This window comes from Aegilops tauschii, chromosome 6 (genome assembly GCF_002575655.3).
Source record: "Aegilops tauschii subsp. strangulata cultivar AL8/78 chromosome 6, Aet v6.0, whole genome shotgun sequence".
Classification (NCBI taxonomy): domain Eukaryota; kingdom Viridiplantae; phylum Streptophyta; class Magnoliopsida; order Poales; family Poaceae; genus Aegilops; species Aegilops tauschii.
In genome coordinates, this window is record NC_053040.3 from 180,888,815 (window position 1) to 180,911,605 (window position 22,791).

The window sequence follows — 22,791 nt, forward strand, 5'->3', positions numbered from 1 at the left end:
AACAGCAATACGGGCTGGGCCTCCGGTTAGTAGGTTAGTCCCAAAAATGATATAAATGTGTAAAGTAAAGCCCATAAACATCCAAAACAAGTAATATAATAGCATGGAACAATCAAAAATTATAGATACGTTGGAGACGTATCAAGCATCCCCAAGCTTAATTCCTGCTCGTCCTCGAGTAGGTAAATGATAAAAACAGAATTTTTGATGTGGAATGCTACCTAGCATAATTCTCAATGTAATTTTCTTTATTGTGGCATGAATGTTCAGATCCAAATGATTCAAAATAAAAGTTCATATTGACATAAGAAATAGTAATACTTCAAGCATACTAATCAAAGTAATCATGCCTTCTCAAAATAGCATGGCTAAAGAAAGTTATCCCTACAAAATCATATAGTCTGGCTAAGCTCTATCTTCATCACACAAAGTATTTAATCATGCACAACCCCGATGACAAGCCAAGCAATTGTTTCCTACTTTAGTAGTCTCAAACTTTGCAATCTTTCACGCAATACATGAGCATGAGCCATGGACATAGCACTTATGTGGAATAGAATGGTGGTTGTGGAGAAGACAAAAAAAGGAAGATAGTCTCACATCAACTAGGCGTATCAACGGGCTATGGAGATGCCCATTGATAGATATCAATGTGAGTGAGTAGGGATTGCCATGCAACAGATGCACTAGAGCTATAAATGTATGAAAGCTCAACAAAAGAAACTAAGTGGGTGTGCATCCAACTCGCTTTCTCACGAAGACCTAGGGCATTTTGAGGAAGTCCATCATTGGAATATACAAGCCAAGTTCTATAATGAAAATTCCCACTAGTATGTGAAAGTGACAACATAGGAGACTCTCTATCAAGAAGATCATGGTGCTACTTTGAAGCACAAGTGTGGTAAAAAGGATAGTAGCATTGTCCCTTCTCTCTTTTCTCTCATTTTTTTATTTATTTGGCCTTCTCTTTTTTTATTTGGCCTTTCTCTCCTTTTTTTAAGTCCGAAGTCTCATCCCGACTTGTGGGGGAATCATAGTCTCCGTCATCCTTTCCTCACTGGGACAATGCTCTAATAATGAAGATCTTCACACTTTTATTTATTTACAACTCAATACTTAGAATAAGATATGACTCTGTATGAATGCCTCCGGCGGTGTACCGGGATATGCAATGAATCAAGAGTGACATGTATGAAAATTATGGAGGTGGCTTTGCCACTAATACGATGCCAACTACATGATCATGCAAAGAGCAATATGACAATGATGATGCGTGTCATATAAACGGAATGGTGGAAAGTTGCATGGCAATATATCTCGGAATGGCTATGAAAATGCCATAATAGGTAGGTATGGTGGCTGTTTTGAGGAAAGTATATGGTGGGTGTATGGTACCGGCGAGAGTTGCACGGCACAAGAGAGGCTAGCAATGGTGGAAGGGTGAGAGTGCGTATAATCCATGGACTCAACATTAGTCAAAAGAACTCATATACTTATTGCAAAAAATCTACAAGTCATCAAAAACCAAGCACTACGCGCATGCTCCTAGGGGGATAGATTGGTAGGAAAAGACCATCGCTCGTCCCCGACCGCCACTCATAAGGAAGACAATCAATAAATAAATTATGCTCCGACTTCATCACAAAGCGGTTCACCATAAGTGCATGCTACGGGAATCACAAGCTTCAACACAAGTATTATTTAAATTCATAATCACCCGACTAGCATGACTCTAATATCACTACCTCCATATCTCAAAACAATTATCAAGTATCAAATTGATCATAGCATCCAATTCACTTTATATGATAGTTTTTATTATACCCAACTTGGATGCCTACCATTCTAGGACCAATTTTATAACCATAGTAAATACCATGTGTTCTAAAAGACTCTCAAAATAATATAAGTGAAGCATGAGAGTTCAATAATTTCTACAAATTTAAACCACCACCGTGCTCTAAAAAATATAAGTGAAGCACTAGAGCGAAAACTATTTAGCTCAAAAGATATAAGTGAAGCTCATAGAGTATTCTAATAAATTCTGAACAAGTGGGCTTCTCCCAAAAGGTGTGTACAGAAAGGATGATTGTGGCAAACTAAAAAGCAAAGACTAATATCATACAAGACGCTCCAAGCAAAACACATATCATGTGGTGAATAAAAATATAGCTCCAAGTAAAGTTACCGATAAACGAAGACGAAGGAGGGGATGCCTTTCCGGGGCATCCCCAAGCTTAGGCTTTTGGCTATTCTTGAATATCTTGGGGTGCCTTGGGCATACCCAAGCTTAGGCTCTTGCCACTCCTTATTCCATAGTCCATAAAATCTTTACCCAAAACTTGAAAACTTCACAACACAAAACTCAACAGAAATCTCATAAGCTCCGTTAGCGAAAGAAAGCAAAACACCACTTCAAGGTACTGTAATGAACTCATTCTTTATTTATATTGGTGTTAAACCTACTGTATTCCAACTTCTCTATGGTTTATAAACTATTTTACTAGCCATAGATGCATCAAAATAAGCAAACAACACACGAAAAACAGAATCTATCAAAAACAGAACAGTCTGTAGTAATCTGTAACTAACGCAAACTTCTGGAACTCAAAAAATTCTACGAAAATAGGAAGACCTAGATAATTTGTTTATTGATCTACTGCAATTGGAATCAATATTTTATCACGTTCTGGTGATTTTAAACAATTGTTTTCGTGAACAGAAAGTTTCTGGAATTTTCAGCAAGATCAAATAGTTATCATCCAAGAAAATCCTATAGGTTCTACTTGGCACAAACACTAATTAAAACATAAAAACACATCTAAACAGAAGGTAGATGATAAATTTATTACTAAACAGAAACAAAAACAAAAACACAAAGAAAATTGGGTTGCCTCCCAACAAGCGCTATCGTTTAACGCCCTTAGCTAGGCATAAAAACAAGGATAGATCTAAGTAGTGCCATCCTTGGCACTCAATTCTTTAATAGAGCACTTAATATCCTTAGGAATTTCTTTCTTTTTAGTAATGATTAAGCTTGTAGGCAAGAAATCAAGAAACTCATTTGTAGCAAAAGGTTCCTTAGTGATAGCAAAAATATTGGGATGAACAGATCGGCACAATCTTTACTAGAAGATTCACCCTTATTTTAGGAACATACATGACCTTGGCAATTTTAGTAGGAGGAGTTGAGGTATTTTTCACAAATGAAAAAGCAGACCCTAAATTGGTGATAACATCCTCCAGTTTACTAATTCTTGTAGAATCAAGATCTATCCTTTCATTAACTAAAGGTTCTTTTTCTTTAAAAAATTTCAAGGTAACCCCAACCTTAGATCCATATTGGGTAATCTGGTTGTGGATCTTTTTATCCAAATTTTCAATTAACTCAACAGTGGCAGCTTTATTTTCAATAATTTCAAGCCTTTGCATGACATGCTCCAAGGTTAAAACAGTTCCATTAACCAAAAGAGGGGGTGGACCAAACAAATCTAACATGGCATTATAGGCACCAAAAGTATGGCTAGCCAAGAAGTTTCCTCCGGTAATGGTATCAAGAATATATCTATTCCAAGGGGTAATGCCTACATAAAAATTGCGAAGAAGAACGGAAGTGGATTGCTTCCTGGTAGATCTATTTTGAGCATTGCAAATTCTATGCCAAGCATCTTTTAATTTTTCTCCCTCCCTTTGTTTAAAATTGAGAACTTCATGATCGGGAGTATTAATAATGATAGGTGAACTAGCCATAGTGACAAGATAAACGACCCAACACACGAGCAAACAAAAGGCAAGCGAAAGAGAGCGAAAAAGGAGATTGGGATAGAGAGGGCGAATAAAACGGCAAGGGTGAAGTGGGGGAGAGGAAAACGAGAGGCAAATGGCAAATAATGTAAATGCGAGGGAGATAAGTTTGTGATGGGTACTTGGTATGTCTTTACTTGACTTGACTTGATGGAAGCCTCCCCGGCAACGGCGCCAGAAATCCTTCTTGCTACCTCTTGAGCTTGTGTTGGCTTTCCTTGAAGAGGAAAGGGTGATGCAGCACAGTAGCGTAAGTATTTCCCTCAGTTTTTGAGAACCAAGGTATCAATCTAGTAGGAGACTCCCCAAAAAGTCCCACGCACCTACACAAACAAACAAAGAACTCGCAACCAACGCAATAAAGGGGTTGTCAATCCCTTCACGGCCACTTACGAAAGTGAGATCTGATAGAGATAATATGATAAGATAAATATATTTTTGGTATTTTATAATATAGATTGGAAAAGTAAAGATGCGAATAAAAGTAGATGGCAAACTTAATATGATAAAAGATAGACCCGGGGGCCGTAGGTTTCACTAGTGGCTTCTCTCAAGATAGCATAAGTATAACGGCGGGTGAACAAATTATTGTCGAGCAATTGATAGAAAAGCGAATAATTATGAGATTATCTAGGCATGATCATGTATATAGGCATCACGTCCGTGACAAGTAGACCGACTCCTGCCTGCATCTACTACTATTACTCCACACATCGACAACATGCATCTAGAGTATTAAGTTCATAAAGAACAGAGTCACGCATTAATAAAGATGACATGATGTAGAGGGATACACTCATGCAATATGATATAAACCCCATCTTTTTATCCTTGATGGCAACAATATAATACGTGCCTTGTTGCCCCTGCTATCACTAGGAAAGGACACCGCAAGATTGAACCCAAAGCTAAGCACTTCTCCCATTGCAAGAAAGATCAATCTAGTAGGCCAAACCAAACCGATAATTCGAAGAGACTTGCAAAGATAACTTAATCACACATAAAAGAATTCAGAGGAGATTCAAATATTTCTCATAGATAAACTTGATCATAAACCCACAATTCATCGGATCTCGACAAACACACCGCAAAACAGTTACATCGAATAGATCTCCACGAGAGAGGGGGAGAACATTGTATTGAGATCCAAAAAGAGAGAAGAAACCATCTAGCTAATAACTATGGACCCGAAGGTCTATGGTAAACTACTCACAACTCATCGGAAGGGCTATGGTGTTGATGTAGAAGCCCTCCGTGGTCGATTCCCCCTCCGGCGGAGCACCGACGAAGGCTCCAAGATGGGATCTCGCGGATACAGAAGGTTATGGTGGTGGAAATAGTTTTTCGTGGTCGCCTCTGATGGTTTCGGGGTACGTGGGTATATATAGGAGGAAGAAGTAGGTCGGTGGACGCCCGAGGGGCCCATGAGAGAGGGGCACGCCCACCAGGGAAGGGCGTGCCCTCCACCCTCGTGGCCTCCTCGATCGCTTCTTGACGTGCACTCCAAGTCCTCTGGATCACGTACATTCCAAAAATCACGCTCCCGAAGGTTTCATTCCGTTTGGACTCCGTTTGATATTCCTTTTCTTCGAAATACTAAAATAGGCAAAAAAACAGCAATACGGGCTGGGCCTCCGGTTAGTAGGTTAGTCCCAAAAATGATATAAATGTGTAAAGTAAAGCCCATAAACATCCAAAACAGGTAATATAATAGCATGGAACAATCAAAAATATAGATACATTGGAGACGTATCAATGACATAGTGGTTAAGTCACGCAATGATTTTGACCTGCTGACTAACCTTGCTGAAACCTTTGCCAACCTGAGGAGGTATGATATCAAGCTCAATCCATCAAAATGCACAGTCGGAGTCCCAGGTGGAAAGTTACTCGGTTTTCTCATTTCCGAACGAGGGATCGACGCAAATCCAGAGATGATTGGCACAATCCTTTGAATGAAACGCCCAGTGCGTGTGCATGACGTTCAGAAGCTTACTGGTTGTTTGGCTGCATTGAGCCGATTCATCTCACGCCTCGGTGAAAAGGCACTGCCTCTTTACCAACTGATGAAAAAGTCTGACAAGTTCGAGTGGAATGACGAAGCTGAAGCAACATTTGAGGAGCTCAAAGCCCTGCTTTCCACCCAGTGGGTGCTTGCTGCTCCGGTTAGCAAGGAGCCTCTATTGCTTTACATCGCAGCCGCGGGACAAGTTGTTAGCACAGTGCTCATAGTCGAGCGGGAAGAAGAAGGCAAGGCCTTCAAAGTTCAGCGCCCTGTGTATTACATTTCAGAAGTCTTAACCCCATCCAAGCAGAGATATCCTCACTATCAGAAGCTTGTTTATGGGATTTACCTGACCACGAAGAAGGTTGCACACTATTTCTCTGATCACTCAATTTCAGTCGTCAGCGACGCTCCATTGTCAGAGATTCTGAATAACAGAGATGCAACTGGTCGAGTGGCAAAGTGGACGATTGAACTTCTTCCTTTAGATATCAAATTTGAGGCAAAGAAGGCCATTAAGTCTCAAGCAATTGCAGATTTCCTCGCAGAGTGGGCAGAACAACAATAGCCGATTCAAATTCAGTCGGAACATTGGACCATGTTCTTTGATGAATCCAAGATGTTAAATTGCTCTGGTGCAGGAGTGGTCTTATTGTCCCCACGATGAGACAAGCTTAGTTATGTCCTCCAGATTCACTTTCATTCTTCGAACAATGAAGCTGAGTATGAGGCACTATTGTATGGGTTGCGTATGGCCATTTCACTCGGCGTCCGGCGCTTGATGGTTTATGGAGACTCAGACTTAGTGGTTAACCAAGTAATGAAGGAATGGGATGCCAGGAGTCCCGCAATGACAGGTTATTGCAATGCAGTGAGAAAGCTAGAGAAGAAGTTTGAGGGGTTGGAGCTCCACCACATACCACAAATCAAGAATCAAGCTGCTGATGATCTGGTGAAGATAGGTTCCACTCGGAAGCCTATCCCCAACAATGTGTTCTTGGAGCATCTCCATACCCCGTCGGTACAAGAAGATCCCTTCAAGGAAGATCCCCCGCAACCGATAAGTTCAACCAACCCAACTGAGATCGAGGTTCCAGCCGTGGTCGACCTGATCATGGAAGTCTTGGTGGTCACGCCCGATTGGACAGTACCGTACATCGCGCACATTCTCAAGAAGGAGCTCCCAGAGGATGAAGACGAGGCTCTCCAGATAGTCCGTCGATCGAAATCTTTCACCGTGATGAAAGGGCAGCTTTACAGAGAAAGTGTCACAGGAGTGGCTCAACGCTACATCACCCTGGAAGAAGGCCAAATGATCCTAAATGATATCCACTCGGGGACCTGTGGTCACCATGCGTCCTCTCGGATCATCATGGCCAAAGCATACCGAGCGGGATTCTATTGGCCTCGAGCAAATGAGATGGCGAAAGATATAGTTGACAACTGCGCAGGTTGCCAGTTCTACTCCAACATGTTCCACAAGCCTGCATCTGCCCTGAAGACTATTCCACTCGTCTGGCCGTTTGCAGTCTGGGGATTGGATATGGTTGGGCCCTTCAAGACCGGCGCGAGTGGTTTCACCCATTTGCTCGTAGTAGTCGACAAGTTCACCAAGTGGATCGAAGCCAAGCCCATCAAAAACCTTGGAGCAGGCACTGCCGTCAGTTTCATCAAGGAGTTGATATTCAGATATGGAGTTCCTCATAGCATTATCACAGATAACGGCTCCAACTTTGATTCTGATGAGTTCAAGGTGTTCTGCGCATCCCAAGGCACTCAGGTCAACTATGCGTTTGTCGCACACCCGCAGTCGAATGGACATGCAGAAAGGGCGAATGGTTTGACCCTTCAAGGGTTAAAGCCTCGACTGATGCGCGACCTTAAGCATGATGCTGGAGCTTGGGTGACTGAATTGCCGTCGGTCCTATGGGGGCTGAGAACAACGCCCAACCGGTCGACTGATGGAACCCCTTTCTTCCTGGTGTACGGCGCTGAACTTGTGCTTCCGAGTGACTTGCTGCACAATTCTCCCTGAGTGGAATTGTTCTCAGAAGCTGAAGCTGAGCAAGCACGCGAAGACGCAGTTGATCTCCTGGAGGAAGAGCGTGAGATGGCTTTGGTCCGGTCGACCATCTATCAGCAAGATCTGCGTCGAGTCCACGCTCGCAATGTTAGAGGTCAAGCATTTCAGGAAGGAGACCTTGTGCTCCGAGTGGATCAGAAACGACCTCACAAGCTCGCTCCGGCCTGGAAAGGTCCCTTCATCATCACCAAGGTGCTTCACAATGGAGCATGCCACATCTACAATGTAGCCAAGAATATGGACGAGCCACGCGCATGGAACGCAGAGCTGCTTCGTCCTTTCTATACCTAAAATCACTCGACCCGACGAGTTGTAATAAAAGCACTTCAGTTTATTTTCCAAAGACAATATTTTTACAGTATCTTAATGACTGGTTCCTCGCAATCACTTGTGTCCAAATCCCCCAGTGGGTGGCTTAGCCATGAACCTGATTCGCCTAAGTTAAAAACATCCCGAGTGGAGAGCAATCCTCCCACTCGGGGGCTTAGCTGCGACCCCGTACTCGCCTAAGTTAAAAAACATTCCGAGTGGAGAGCAATCCTCCCACTCGGGGGCTTAGCTGCGACCCCGAAATCGCCTAAGTTAAAAACATTCCGAGTGGAGAGCAATCCTCCCACTCGGGGGCTTAGCTGCGACCCCGTACTCGCCTAAGTTAAAATATTCCGAGTGGAGAGCAATCCTCCCACTCGGGGGCTTAGCTGTGACCCCGTACTCGCCTAAGTTAAAAAACATTCCGAGTGGAGAGCAATCCTCCCACTCGGAGGCTTAGCTGCGACCCTGTACTCGCCTAAGTTAAAAAACATTCCGAGTGGAGAGCAATCCTCCCACTCGAGGGCTTAGCTGCGACCCCGAAATCGCCTAAGTTAAAAAACATTCCGACTGGAGAGCAATCCTCCCACTCGGAGGCTTAGCTGCGACCCCGTACTCGCCTAAGTTAAAAAAATTCCTAGTGGAGAGCAATCCTCCCACTCGGGGGCTTAGCTGCGACCCCAAAATCGCCTAAGTTAAAAAACATTCCGAGTGGAGAGCAATCCTCCCACTCGGGGGCTTAGCTGCGACCCCGAAATCGCCTAAGTTAAAAACATTCCGAGTGGAGAGCAATCCTCCCACTCGGGAGCTTAGCTGTGACCCCATACTCGCCTAAGTTAAAAACATTCCGAGTGGAGAGTAATCCTCCCACTCGGGGGCTTAGCTGCGACCCCGTACTCGCCTAAGTTAAAAACATTCCGAGTGGAGAGCAATCCTCCCACTCGGGGGCTTAGATGCGGCCCCGTACTCGCCTAGGTCACAAATATCCTTTGAGCTACGCCACAAATACAACGTACGCTCCATCCCTATCCGCAAGGACGACGAGGTGTCGATTGAACACCACGTCTGAGCTGCGTCACAAGTACAATGAGTGATCCCGATCCGCAAGGATGACGAGGTGTCGACTGAACACCACGTCTGAGCTGTGTCACAAGTACAATGTACCATCCCGATCCGTAAGGACGACGAGGTGTCAATTGAATACCGCGTCTGAGCTGCGTCACAAGTACAATGTACCATCCTGATCCGCAAGGACGACGAGGTGTCGATTGAACACCGCATCTGAGCTGCGTAACAAGTACAATGTACCATCCCGATCCGCAAGGACAACGAGGTGTCGACTGAACACCATGTCTGAGCTGCGTCACAAGTACAATGTACACTTCACTCGACAAAAGGCAAAAAGATCAAGTTCACTCAGAATCGAAAGACATTCAGAAACAGTTCAAAACCAAAACAAAAGCCATGATATTCAAGGGAATTCAAGTTCAGATAAATCCTGCAAAAGTTCAGGGCCACAACGGGCAGAAGTGCTCAGGCTTCAAGCCTGAAAGAGTTTAACGGTTACATAATCACTCGGCATTCCGAGGCAAATAAAAGTGGGGCACAATGTTTTGTTCACTCGTCAGGAGAAGGACTTGTTGGATCGCAGAAACTGTCAAGGTCGATGCTGTCTGCAATGCGAGTGGCGGCGTCAAGGAAAGTGTCCATGAAGGACTGGAAACTGTGCTTTTTGGTGTTCATAACCTTGGGGGCCGCCATCTTGTCTTCTCTGACATCCTTGCAGTGCACTCGGACCAATGACAGGGCGACGTCAGCGCCACAGCGAGCAAATGATTTCTTCCATTCTTGCACTCGGTCAGGTATTTGATTCAGTCGAGTCATCAGAGACTCGAGATCCTGTGAGAGTTCCGCCTGGGGCCAGAGTTTGGCGTCAACCCGCGACATCGCCGCCTTCATTCGGGCAAGATAACCAATAGCACTATCCATGCGTGACTCCAACCGCAGCACATTCATTGCAACGTCATCTTTGACAGGACAATTTATGGGGTCGAGGCCCGTCTTGACCCGCCCGGTTTCTGCTTCAAAGTCTTGACAAAGTTCTGCACAGTCGGAAAAACAGTGAGTCGACAGTTTAACAAGACATGTCAGTCAAGTTGTCCCAGATAAGACTCTAATTCGCCCTTCTTGGCCTTGAGGCTTCCAACTTCGTCGGTCAAGCTGTCCTTGTCTTTCTTCAGTTGCTCGACCTCCCGCTTGGCTTAAGAGACGGCGATCTTCAACTTGGAGTTCTCCTCTTCCAACTTGCTGACTGAAGCCAGCTTCTTGTCCGCAAGCGCTGTTTTCTCTCGCGCCTCCTTCTGGGCCGCAGCAAGATCCTGATCCTTCTTCTCCAGAGCCCGCTTCATTTTCTCTAAATAAATAACATTCTTCAGACGAGCTTGAAGTTGACGGTTTTCACTACGCACATTTGTTCGAGTGAAATCACTCGGTTCAAAGAGACTAAAAAAATGGGGAAGAGCGAGTCACAAGGTGGACAGTCGATGATTGGTTACCTCCCATGATAGATGCTTCGTCCTGAGCACTCTTGAGGTTCTTCTTGGCCAGTTCCAGATCAAGGTTGAGGCTGATTTGCTTCTTATTCAGTTCAGAAAGTTGAGCCCCAAGATCACAAGACCTCTTCAGTCAGCAAATAAGATATGTCAGTCGACAGAAACAAAAGTCAATCACAGTGAAAGTTGTTCTAAGACTACCGCTGAATCAAACATTCAACAGTAGTCTCGGGGACTACACCCAGTGGGTGCACTTAGCATGACTAAAAAAAGGGGAGGAGGAGATTCTCAGACCCCAGCCGACTACACCCAGTCTCGGGGACTACAATCGACCGCGGTCTCGGGGACTACACCCAGTGGGTGCACTCTGCGTGCCCCCACTGGTTCGGAAAAACACTCGAATCAACCTAGTCGACTCAAGTGGAAGAACTATACAGCTCTAAGACAGAAAACACCCCAGTGGGTGATTGGATGTGAAACACAGACCCCTGATAGATGCACATAATAGGTTACAAAACGCTCATCCAAGAGCACCATATGGACAACAAAGCAACAGTGGCAACTATCATTATTCAAGAGACCAGTCGGGAATCAACTAACCTTGACGTTGGTTTGCAGAGCGGTGCTGGCGTTATAAGCTACCTGACTGGCCTCATGCACCACCTTCATCTGCTCCATCACGAGATTTACCTAGAGAAGGGCCTCCCTGGCGGCACTCGGTGAGTCATCTGGAGTCTGGTATGCAGTGAAGAGCGATGTGATGTCTACTACGCAACCTTCTTCTTGTAGACGTTGTTGGGCCTCCAAGTGCAGAAGTTTGTAGGATAGTAGCAAATTTCCCTCAAGTGGATGACCTAAGGTTTATCAATCCGTGGGAGGCGTAGGATGAAGATGGTCTCTCTCAAGCAAGCCTGCAACCAAATAACAAAGAGTCTCTTGTGTCCCCAACACACCCAATACAATGGTAAATTGTATAGGTGCACTAGTTCGGCAAAGAGATGGTGATACAAGTGCAATATGGATGGTAGATATAGGTTTTTGTAATCTGAAAATATAAAAACAGCAAGGTAACTAATGATAAAAGTGAGCGTAAACGGTATTGCAATGCTGGGAAACAAGGCCTAGGGTTCATACTTTCACTAGTGCAAGTTCTCTCAACAATAATAACATAACTGGATCATATAACTATCCCTCAACATGCAACAAAGAGTCACTCCAAAGTCACTAATAGCGGAGAACAAACGAAGAGATTATTGTAGGCTACGAAACCACCTCAAAGTTATCCTTTCTGATCGATCTATTCAAGAGTCCGTAGTAAAATAATACGAAGCTATTCTTTCCGTTCGATCTGTCATAGAGTTCGTACTAGAATAACACCTTAATACACAAATCAACGAAAACCCTAATATCACCTAGATACTCCATTGTCACCTCAAGTATCCGTGGGCATGATTATACGATATGCATCACACAATCTCAGATTCATCTATTCAACCAACACAAAGTACTTCAAAGAGTGCCCCAAAGTTTCTACCAAAGAGTCAAGACGAAAACGTGTGCCAACCCCTATGCATAAGTTCACATGGTCACTGAACCCGCAAGTTGATCACCAAAACATACATCAAGTAGCTCACGTGATATCCCATTGTCACCACAGATAAGCACATGCAAGACATGCATCAAGTGTTCTCAAATCCTGAAAGACTCAATCCGACAAGACAACTTTAAGGGGAAAACTCAATTCATCACAAGAGAGTAGAGGGGGAGAAACATCATAAGATCCAACTATAATAGCAAAGCTCGCGATACATCAAGATCGTATCACCTCAAGAACACGAGAGAGGGAGAGATCAAACACATAGCTACTGGTACATACCCTCAGCCCTGAGGGTGAACTACTCCCTCCTCGTCATGGAGAGCGCCGGGATGATGAAGATGGCCACCGGTGAGGGATCCCCCCTCCGGCAGGGTGCCGGAACAGGGTCCCGAATGGTTTTTGGTGGCTACAGAGGCTTGCGGCGGCGGAACTCCCGATCTATTGTGCTCTTCGATGTTTTTAGGGTATATGGACATATATAGGCGAAAGAAGTCTGTCAGGGGAGCCACGAGGGGCCCACGAGGGTGGGGGCGCGCCTCCCTGCCTCGTGGCTTCCTCGTTGCTTCCCTTACGTGCACTCCAAGTCCCCTGGATTGCCTTCGTTCCAAAAATAACTCTCCCGAAGGTTTCATTCCGTTTGGACTCCGTTTGATATTCCTTTTCTTCGAAACACTGAAATAGGCAAAACAGCAATATGGGTTGGGCCTCCGGTTAATAGGTTAGTCCCAAAAATAATATAAAAGTGTATAATAAAGCCCATAAACTTCCAAAACAGATAATATAATAGCATGAATACTTCATAAATTATAGATGCATTGGAGACGTATCACGATGATGGCAATGCAGTCGAAGCAGCCACAGGGTCAGATGCATGGAGTTGTACTGGAGCGGCAGAGGTCTGAGCAATCGACCCTGATGGATGGTCAGTCGATAGCGGATTGGCAAAGGTAACATTGGTCCGAGCCGGATGTCCGGATCGCTGGACCACTGTCTCAAGCACCGGTGTCGACTGAGGGACCTAACCCTCGGGCGCTTTCCTGCTTGACGCCCTGCCCCTCCTCCTCCTCTCTCTCAGAGGCACTTCTTCTTCATCATCCGAAAGCTCAATAACGTCCCATGGAGCTGCAACAAAAAGTAACCTCAAAAGTTCAATCGGCCAACAATTCAATCGGCAGAATAAATTCAAGTCGAATGGAACATACTAGCTTTGGAGGTGGCCGTGTCATCGGTTTCCTCGTCACCTGGGGCCTTGTCAACGTCCATATCAGTCGCGGCTGAGGCTGGGCTGGAAAAGATTATAATCCATTCGGTCAGAACAGAAGTATCAGTCGGTGGAAGAAAAAGCAGAAAGAAAGAACACTCACCCAGAGGCAACAGGGACGTCCATCTTGATCTTGGGCAAAGTCTTCCGAGACTTTGAGGGGACGACCTTGGGCTGCTTGGCGACCTTCTCCGTCGGCTCTGGAGTCGAAGTCCGAGTGCGCTTCTATGCTTGAGTGCATGGAGCCACGGTTTTGCCACGCCCGCCCGCTGGATCATGGAGTAGCTTGGATCGACGCTCCGTGCGAGGTGGTGAGTCAACTATCTCGTCATCGTCTGACTCATCGCTTTCCTCCTCGTCATCGTCTTCTGGAGATTGCCAATCGCCGCTTTTCTTCGCGCTGTCCTCTCCCTCCTGGTCTTGCTCCAGAGCTTGTTCACAATTGGGCATCGAGTACATGTCAATGTAAACCTACAAGACAAGAAGTCAAGCAGATATCAGTCGGATTCAAAGACCGTCGCAAAACATATTGAAGTACAGTCGGTAGCAGAGACCAAACCTTATCTGGCTGGTTGCTGTCGCTGAATGGGTCGACTCTCCTGGCTCCCCTGAGGTTGTCCTTGTTTCTGTAATACCCTTCAGCCACAGGGCCACTGTCTTGGCCGAAACTTCCTCTGGATGAACCCGAGCGGTGTCGTTGGCTCCAGAGTACATCCACATCGAGTGATCACAAGCCTGGAGCGGCTGGATGCGTCGACTGAGAAACACTTCCAACAAGTCCATGCCGATGACACCTTGATTGATCAACTGGACCACTTTCTTGACCAACATGTTCGTTTCCACCCTCTCCACAGCGGTCACTTTCAGTGAAGAAGGTTGCTGGGCGCGATCTAAAGAAAAAGGGGGAAGTCCAGTCGACTGACCTGGAGTCGCAATGTCCTGGCAGTAGAACCAGGTCGACTGCCAGCCCCTGACCGACTCAAGAAGTGTCATGGAGGGGAAAGAACTCCTTTTCCTCTTCTGGATAACCAAGCCCCCACACATTTGGATAACGTGTGTTCTCTCATCACTCGAATTCGCTTTCTTCACCGACTGGGAGCAGATTGTGAAGATATGCTTGAAAAGACCCCAGTGCGGTCGACAACCCAGGAACTTTTCGCACATGGACACAAACGCAGCGAGGTATGTAATGGCGTTGGGAAAGAAATGATGGAGTTGGGCTCCGAAAAAGTTCAAGAAACCCCAGAAGAAATGATGCGGGGGAAGGGAGAAACCGCGGTCGACGTGGGTGGCGAGCAGAACGCACTCACCCGGTCGAGGCTGAGGCTCCGTTTCCCCCTCCGGCAGCCTCGCAGCCCCGTTGACGATCAGGCCGGAGTCAGCCGGCTCCTCCAAGTCCTCCGACCGGAGCGAAGATCGGATCCAATCGCCCTGGATCCAACCCGGCGGCAGCGCAGACCTCGACGACGACCCCCGATTCGTCTTCTTGCCTTTCGCCGCCCCCGTCGCCTTCTTTGCGCGTTCCAGCGCCGCCGTCTTGTCCTTCACCTTGGTGGCAGGGCGGCGGCGTCGAGAGCGGAAGAGCAAGATGCAGTGGAGAAGCGGAGGAGGAAGAGGGAGAATGGGCACGCACAGTGCAAACGCCTCGGCCCCGTCGCCTTTTAAGGGCCCGCTTCCGAGTGGCTGACGTGTGGGCCCGGGCAATCCTGTCAAATCCCACAACAGTCGCGCGTTGGGTACATGGCGAAAAAGGTGGCGTGGAGATCGAGGCGCTCCTGTCTATCCATCCCGCTTACTACGGCGCGCTCCGCCTCGCGCACTTCCCCAAAATTTCGAATCCCGTGAGATCCGGGATATGCCGTAACCAATCGCGTCAAAGATTTCGCGTCAAAAGTAACACTCGACAGGTGACGATATGAATCCACTCGGCAACTTCTGAATCGATCAAGGCGACTGTAGCGAAGCCGAAGTGCCAACACGGGCTTCCAGCTCAACATAGATACTTGTGAAGCTCAAGAGTCGAAGCAAGAGTAACTTCAACTTCTTTTCACTCGGACCTTAATCCATTCGGGGGCTAATGATGATGATATAGACCTAGGGTAGGGTCATAGGCCTGACCTATACGCCCTACCCAAGGTCACTACCCTAGAAGCAAAGAAGCCCAAGAGACAATAAGGAGTGCCCAGTGAAGGCGTCGAGTGCAATCCACTCAACCAATCAATCACTCGGGTACCCCTCCTTCCTGATGTCATTCGACCATACAAGAAACCACTCGACCTACTGAAGACCAGGAGTCACTCAGAACTGCAACGGTCAGGCGTTCACTCCGTAGTCTTTAAGATCATTAATAGCACTTATGGCTGGCGTTATCAGTAACGCCACGTCTTTATGTACATTGAACTCCTTGTAATGGGGGATGGCCGGGGTCCTGGCGCACTCCATATAAGCCACCCCCTCCTCTGGGACAAGGGTTCGCACCCCCTGTAACACACACTCCCATAATCCAGTCGACTGCCTCAGGGCACCGAGACGTAGGGCTTTTACCTCCTTCGAGAGGGGCCTGAACTCGTAAACACTTGCGTACAATCTCACCATAGCTAGGACCTTGCCTCCTCATTCGTACCCCCTATACTTACTGCCAGACTTAGAACCACGATACGTACCACATCTACTACTGTAGCTTTATCTGTTGCAGCTTCAGCAAGCAGGGCACCACCAGTGGCAAGAAGCTCAGCAGCTCTAGAAAGCAGGGCACCACCAGTGGCAAGCAGCTCAGCAGCTCCAGCAAGCAGGCCAAGCAGCTCAGCGGCTCCAGCTAGGAGGCCAAGCAGCTCAGCAGCTCCAGCTAGGAGGCCAAGCAGCTCAGCTGCAGCAACAAGGACAGCCTTCTTGCCACCAAGACAAAGGAAGAAACCATCAAGGCTGAAGGATTACTTTTATGCTTCAGGGAACTAATGTGCTTTGGAAAAACTGTTGATGATGTGATCAGGCAAAATTGCTAATTGCTATGATCTATTTTGGGAACAACTCATGCTGGTTTGATGTTATGGTACTGTAATAACTACTATTGATGGGCTTGCTCTTATGAGAATTATGCACTATGATGCTGTTCTTGCTGTTATCATGTTCAATTTGATGATCCATATGGTGGTCTTGCTGCTACCATGTTCAATTTGATCCATATGATGGTCTTGTTGTTAGGAAAATTAAACACTTGTTGATGATGGTCTTGCTGTTAGGAAAATTAAACACTTGTTGATGATGGTCTTGGTGTTTTGATAATTATACACTTGTTGGTGAAGGTACCCCTAGGGCCATTTTGTGGATGAATCGATGGAATGGTGGTCAAGGTACCCCTAGGGCCATTTTGTCGATGAATCGATGAAATGAGGGTGAAGATACCCCTAGGCCCATTTTGTCGATGAATCGATGAAATGGTGGTCAAGGTACCCCTAGGGCCATTTTGTCGATGAATAAATGAAATGGTGGTCAAGGTACCCCTAGGGCCATTTTGTCAATGAATCAATGAAATGAGGGTGAAGATACCCCTAGGCCCATTTTGTCGATGAATCGATGAAATGGTGGTCAAGGTACCCTAGGGCCTTTTTGTCGATGAATCGATGAAATGGTGGCCAAGGTCCCCCTAGGGCCATTTTGTCGATGAATCGATGAAATGAGGGTGAAGGTACCCCTAGGGCCATTTTGTCGATGAATTGATGAAATGGTGGTCAAGGTACCCCTAGGGCCATTTTGTCGATGAATCGATGAAATGAGGGTGAAGATACCCCTAGGGCCATTTTGTCGATGAATCGATGAAATGGTGGTCAAGGTACCCCTAGGGCCATTTTGTCGATGAATCGATGAAATGGTGGTCAAGGTACCCCTAGGGCCATTTTGTCGATGAATCGATGAAATGGTGGTCAAGGTACCCCTAGGGCCATTTTTTCGATGAATCGATGAAATGGTGGTCAAGGTACCCCTAGGGCCATTTTGTCGATGAATCGATGAAATGGGGGTCAAATTGGATCCAACACCATTGATAACAAAATAGTAAGTTAAATTACTTGGTTCACAGATTCATACTCAAATACTGAATAGATGATAATCATCTACACCATATAAAACCAAATTGTACTAAGCACATAAAGCATATAACTTCAAATTTGACTCACATTCATAAAGGTTCATCAAGGTTGGATCCAACACAATGGATCACAAAATACATACTTAAATTACTGGGTTCACAAATTCAAACTAAAGTACTAAATAGATGATTATCATCTACATTACAACACTGCTGGACCCAACACCATGGATCACAAAATACATAGTTAAAGTAGTTGAGGACCAAGTTCATACTAAAGTTTTGCATAGAAGACTATCATCTACATACAGATAGATGATTATCATACTAGAAGACACCCCTACTCATCTAAGATGGCCTTCACCCCCTGAAGCTTCCACTTTATCTTCTCCTCAGACTTTTGAAGCTCAGAAATGTGATGCTGCATTTAAGCCTCTCTTCTGTCAGCCTTTCCTTCTCCTTCAAATGATTGAACTTCAAGTTCCTAATCACATTGGCTTGAGCACCTGTCAGGTTCACTAGAGTCTCATATTTTTGCAGCAGCTTCTTCTCCCCCTCTTTCTTTGACAATTCTACCTTGAAGTTGCCCACTACAATTTCTAGCTCAGCAATCTTCACATCAACATATTCCTTCTGCTCCTTCTGATTGTTTAACTCCACACCCTTCTGCTGTTGGGCATCCAAGAGAGCATTCACATCAGCATACAAACTGTCATAGTCCTCATGTACTTTCTTCTTCTCCTCCTCTTTCTTTGCCAGCTCTGCCTTCAAGTTGCCCACTACAGTTTCTAGCTCTGCAATCTTCACATCAAGACATTGCTTCTGCTCCTTTTGATTGTTCAACTCCAGACCCCTCTGTTGCTGGGCATCCAAGAGAGCATTGACATCAGCATACAAACTATCATAATTCTCCTGTAGTTTCTTCTTCTCTTCTGTCAGGTTGTGAATTGCAAAGGAACTCTCCAGATTGTCATTGGTCCTAGCTGACTTAATCTCCTCATACATATCCCATAACTTGGCCAATGCCTTCTCCATTGAGTCTGGCCATTCAAAATCAATCCATTGAACTACTCCACAGTTTATGCCTTCCTGTAAAATAAACAATAAAAAAATAAAGAATCATCTAAGTGAGTAGGATGAAGACCACTGTTAAGTGCCATACTCCATAAGCAAACATGTTCAGGGGTTCTAATATGTGCAGCAAACATATCACACGGCAAAACAATAAACAATGACCACTGTTAAACAAGTAAGTAAGCACTGACCATAATAAACAATGACTACCATCCACTCACTGGATAAAACAAGTTAAACAAAGACTAAGCACTTAACCAAGCTTAACAACTTGATAAACAAAGCAGTAATCACTAACCACAATAAACAATGTGTACCATATGATGACAAGGCATGTCAGATAAAGGTAAACAAAGACCAAACTAAACAAAGCTTAACAACTACGTAAACAAAACATTAAGCAATGAACACCTTCCTTTATAAAGGATCATACCTTCTTAGCACATCCTATAAACCTCCTGCCGGTGTGCATCCCTTCAAATGCAACAAAGCGCTCGGCCGGCTCGCCGTGTTCGCACAAAACATTCACATCTGCGTCAGTGCCATTGAAATTCGGATCGTGCATCGTAGCTGGAAGCTGCGGGAGCAAGCAAAGATAAACCTAGGTTCAGCTCGAGCTCATTCACAAAATCCCCAATTCACTAACCCTAACCCTAACCCTAGCTGTAGCAAACTAACCTGGATGATGCCATCGCAGGAGGAGGAGATGTTCATGACTGAATCCTCACTGGTCTCGTCGCTCCACGACACCATGGCCACGGGGGAGCAGCAGAACGGCGGCCGGCGGTGTGGCGGCGTCGGGAGAGAAGAACAGAGTGAGGAGAGGAGAACAGGTGTGGCACCCAAGTTTTTATTTGGATTTTTCAAAAGGTTTTTAATTGACTTGAGGGGAGTGATCAAATTTTTTTCTTCAAGAGGACTCTCACTCTCAAATATTTTTCTTTATGGCACAAGTTTTATTTGGACCCACCCAAGATCTGTCTTTGGTCTTGGAGGTTCTTGCTTTTCATTTGGACTCAAGACAAAATGTTTTTCATTTGGGGAAAATAACTTTTGAAAATCTTTTTGGAAATGCAATATGGCTTTTGGAAAACTCCTTTGCCACTTTCAACAATTCCTTCTTGCCATGGCCTTAGTGCAAATCCCCTCTCCTAACCTTTTCCTCACCTTTGGATCATGATTTGCATCAAATCCAGCAAGTTGAACCTCCCCATGTGAGTATTTCCATTTATATTCTATTCAAATAAATTTCTGCCTTCTTTCCTAGCACTTGGAGATTTGCAAAGGAACTCCACTTTCTGTCCTGATTCTTGCCCCCAAACCTTTTCCCCCTCCTAGTCCCTTGAACCCTCAACCTAGAACCATGAAGATCCACTGGTCTTCAGTTCAAAATTTTCAAACTACACCTGCTGCAAGTTTGGACCAGATTTGTCAAATTTGGTGAAATTCATTCAAAACCTTCTCCAAAAATTCCAAGTAAAATCAGGCAGCCTCTGGGTGCATTGAGTGGTCACCTCACCAAGTTACAGCTCCAGAAAAATTTATCTCATAGCCAAAACCTTCTGTCGAACACCTGCAGTGCACTGTCTATGTCAAGTTCAGAAAGTTCAAAGATTCAGTCAGTGGCTGCTGTCGTTTTCTTCAGAGGAGGACGTCGATCTCGCCAGTGCCACCGCGTCGCCTTGCTCCTCGTCCCCTCCCTCTTGTTCCTGCACCGCACGAACGCCTGGCGCCTTGCGGGCGTCGGCGACGAGCAGCAGAAGGTGCGCCGCCCCGTGACCGACGCCGGCGGCGGCTTTGCGGACGCCAGCGGGAGACACGGCGCCGACGACGCCACCCAGCGCCGCCCAAACCACCGGAGCCCGCCGCGTGGCCTTCCACTCCCCCGAATGCGCTGCCGCTCTCGTCGTGAACCGCAGGGCGCGGAGCGCGCTCTCTGCCGCCGTTGAGCCCGCGCGGTCACCTCACCGTGGACCGACGCCATTACGCCAAGACCGACCCCGTTTAGCTATGAAACGACTCCAGTAACCTCCACTGATGCTGCCTGGCCGCTCAAACCACCTGCCAATCCACTGCTCCGCCGTAATCGCTCGCCGGAGATTCTCCGTTCACGGCCACCCCGTCGATCTGCCTATAAATAGAGGCCCCGAGCTTCAACTCGAGCGCCCACCATCCCTGCACTCCCCCTAGAGCAAGCCTAGCCACTGGTAGAGCCCCGAGGAGGTCTCCTTCCTCGACTCCGGCCGCCGCGACCCGCCACGGGATCCAGCCCGATTCGCCCCCATGTGCGCTCCTCCGCCTCCATTCTCTTGCCAGTAGCTTCACCTTGCATCCCTCGTTCTGACCCGCGCCTCAATTTGTAGCTTGCAGCCCTCCACCGGAGTTCCCCATCCTCACCCGAGCCGCCGTCCGCCGGAGATAGTGTCGCCGTCGACGTGGTGCTCCCCGTTGGACGAGTCCACCACCCACCGACGCGGAAGAAGACGCTGAAGCTCTTGGTACCCTCCGTTTCTCCTAACTCGCCGTGGTTCGACGCCGGCGTCCACCGCAGTCTTCGGGCGCCGGCGAGCTTTTTAAACCTGACAGGTGGACCCCGCCTGTCAGCCTCTATTCTATTCTCCTTCGAACCGTTTTCTGTTGGCGTCTTCGGGCAAATACGTTTTCTCCTTTGCGCTTGCGCATTCCCAACCGAAGCGTTTTCTGTTTTCTCAGTTAAAACCCTGGAACTTTTCTGTTTCATTACAGATAAGTCCCTGGACAGAAACCTTTATAACTTTTTAATAAAAAGGAATTTTTGAGTGATTCTTTTTCTGACAATCTTCAAATTTTGTCTAGTTTTTTATGGGATTTATTTGAAAATTATTTGGAAAAGTTTCTGTGCAAGTGTTGGTTTTCACGTTAGTACCCGTTTCGTGATTGCCGTAGGTTCCGGAAGAGGTGAAGGAGCCGCGTACTTCGCCGAGCTAGACTCCGACTTCTCCGAACCAGGCAAGCATGTTTTGAACATTTGATATGACAGGTGTTTTACATGTTCACGTGAGAGTTTGTGCGTGGCACATGAGTGTCGGTAAATACCTCGTTGCTTGTAAGGCAACGACCCGGTTGTTCCAAAGTCGCGATGATCTCTGATGAGAGATGGCCTAATTATGTGGTGACATGAAGGGCAGCAAGGTGGTACTGTTGTAGCATACCAGCCTTGCGTCATCCGACTTTCTCCGACGTTAACGTGGTTGGAGCCACGTTATCGTTCCTTTCCTGCATGTTCCAAAGTTGCGATGATCTCTGATGAGAGATGGCCTAATCATGTGGTGACATGAAGGGCAGCAAGGTGGTACTGTTGTAGCATACCAGCCTTGCGTCATCCGACTTTCTCCGACGTTAACGTGGTGGTTGGAGCCACGTTACCATTCTTTCCCCTTTCCGTGCTACCACATGTCTCATTGCCAGGATGCGGTTTAGTAAGTTGGTAACCTCTTTCCGTGTACACACCAAACAGAGAGGCCGGGAAGATGGTACCTTGGCCCAGGATTAAAGCCAGTCATCCGGTCAGGGGGCATGGGTGTTTCCTGTTGGGACCGAGAGGGGGGGCACCCCCTTAGAGCGCGCGTATAGAAATTTGATCCCATGCTACGCGAGGTTGTAGCCTCCCCGTCTCAAGGTTTTTCTTGAATGTTGCCGAGGGTGATCCCTGGCTTCGGATGGTTGAATTGGGTGTGTACTGGTTAGACGTGTTCCTTCCAAAACACCGTAGACGGAACTAGTCCCCGTGACTACTGAAATCCGTTGGCTGTGGTTAAGTACAAACTCTGCAGAGTCAATTCTTTCCAAATCATCGTATCCATGATCAAGTAGTGTAAACATTACATCCATATCTATCCGTGTGAAAAACTTGTCCCCGGTGAACAAGCTCAAGTGGTAAATCCAGTTTTATTGTTATTCCTGTGGATGGACTAACTTTATATTTGTCGCATGCTTGTGATAATTTATGTTCCCGAACGATTGTATTATTGAGCTGTGATATA

At 46.3% G+C, this 22,791-nt stretch overlaps 2 protein-coding genes across 2 annotated transcripts; one reads left to right on the forward strand and one right to left on the reverse strand.

Moving 5' to 3' along the window:
* The first annotated feature begins 6,659 nt into the window (after positions 1 to 6,659).
* On the forward strand, positions 6,660 to 7,844 carry LOC141025937 (uncharacterized). Its single transcript, XM_073501871.1, has 2 exons — positions 6,660 to 7,155; positions 7,528 to 7,844. The coding sequence occupies exons 1-2, from the start codon at positions 6,660 to 6,662 to the stop codon at positions 7,842 to 7,844; spliced, it is 813 nt and encodes a 270-aa protein (XP_073357972.1).
* A 10,232-nt stretch (positions 7,845 to 18,076) lies between these two features.
* On the reverse strand, positions 18,077 to 19,522 carry LOC109749295 (uncharacterized). Its single transcript, XM_020308262.1, has 3 exons — positions 19,448 to 19,522; positions 19,203 to 19,346; positions 18,077 to 18,784 (listed from the first exon to the last, which is right to left on the reverse strand). Exons 1-3 carry the CDS (start codon positions 19,520 to 19,522, stop codon positions 18,077 to 18,079), a joined length of 927 nt encoding a protein of 308 aa, XP_020163851.1.
* Between the last annotated feature and the right edge of the window lie 3,269 nt (positions 19,523 to 22,791).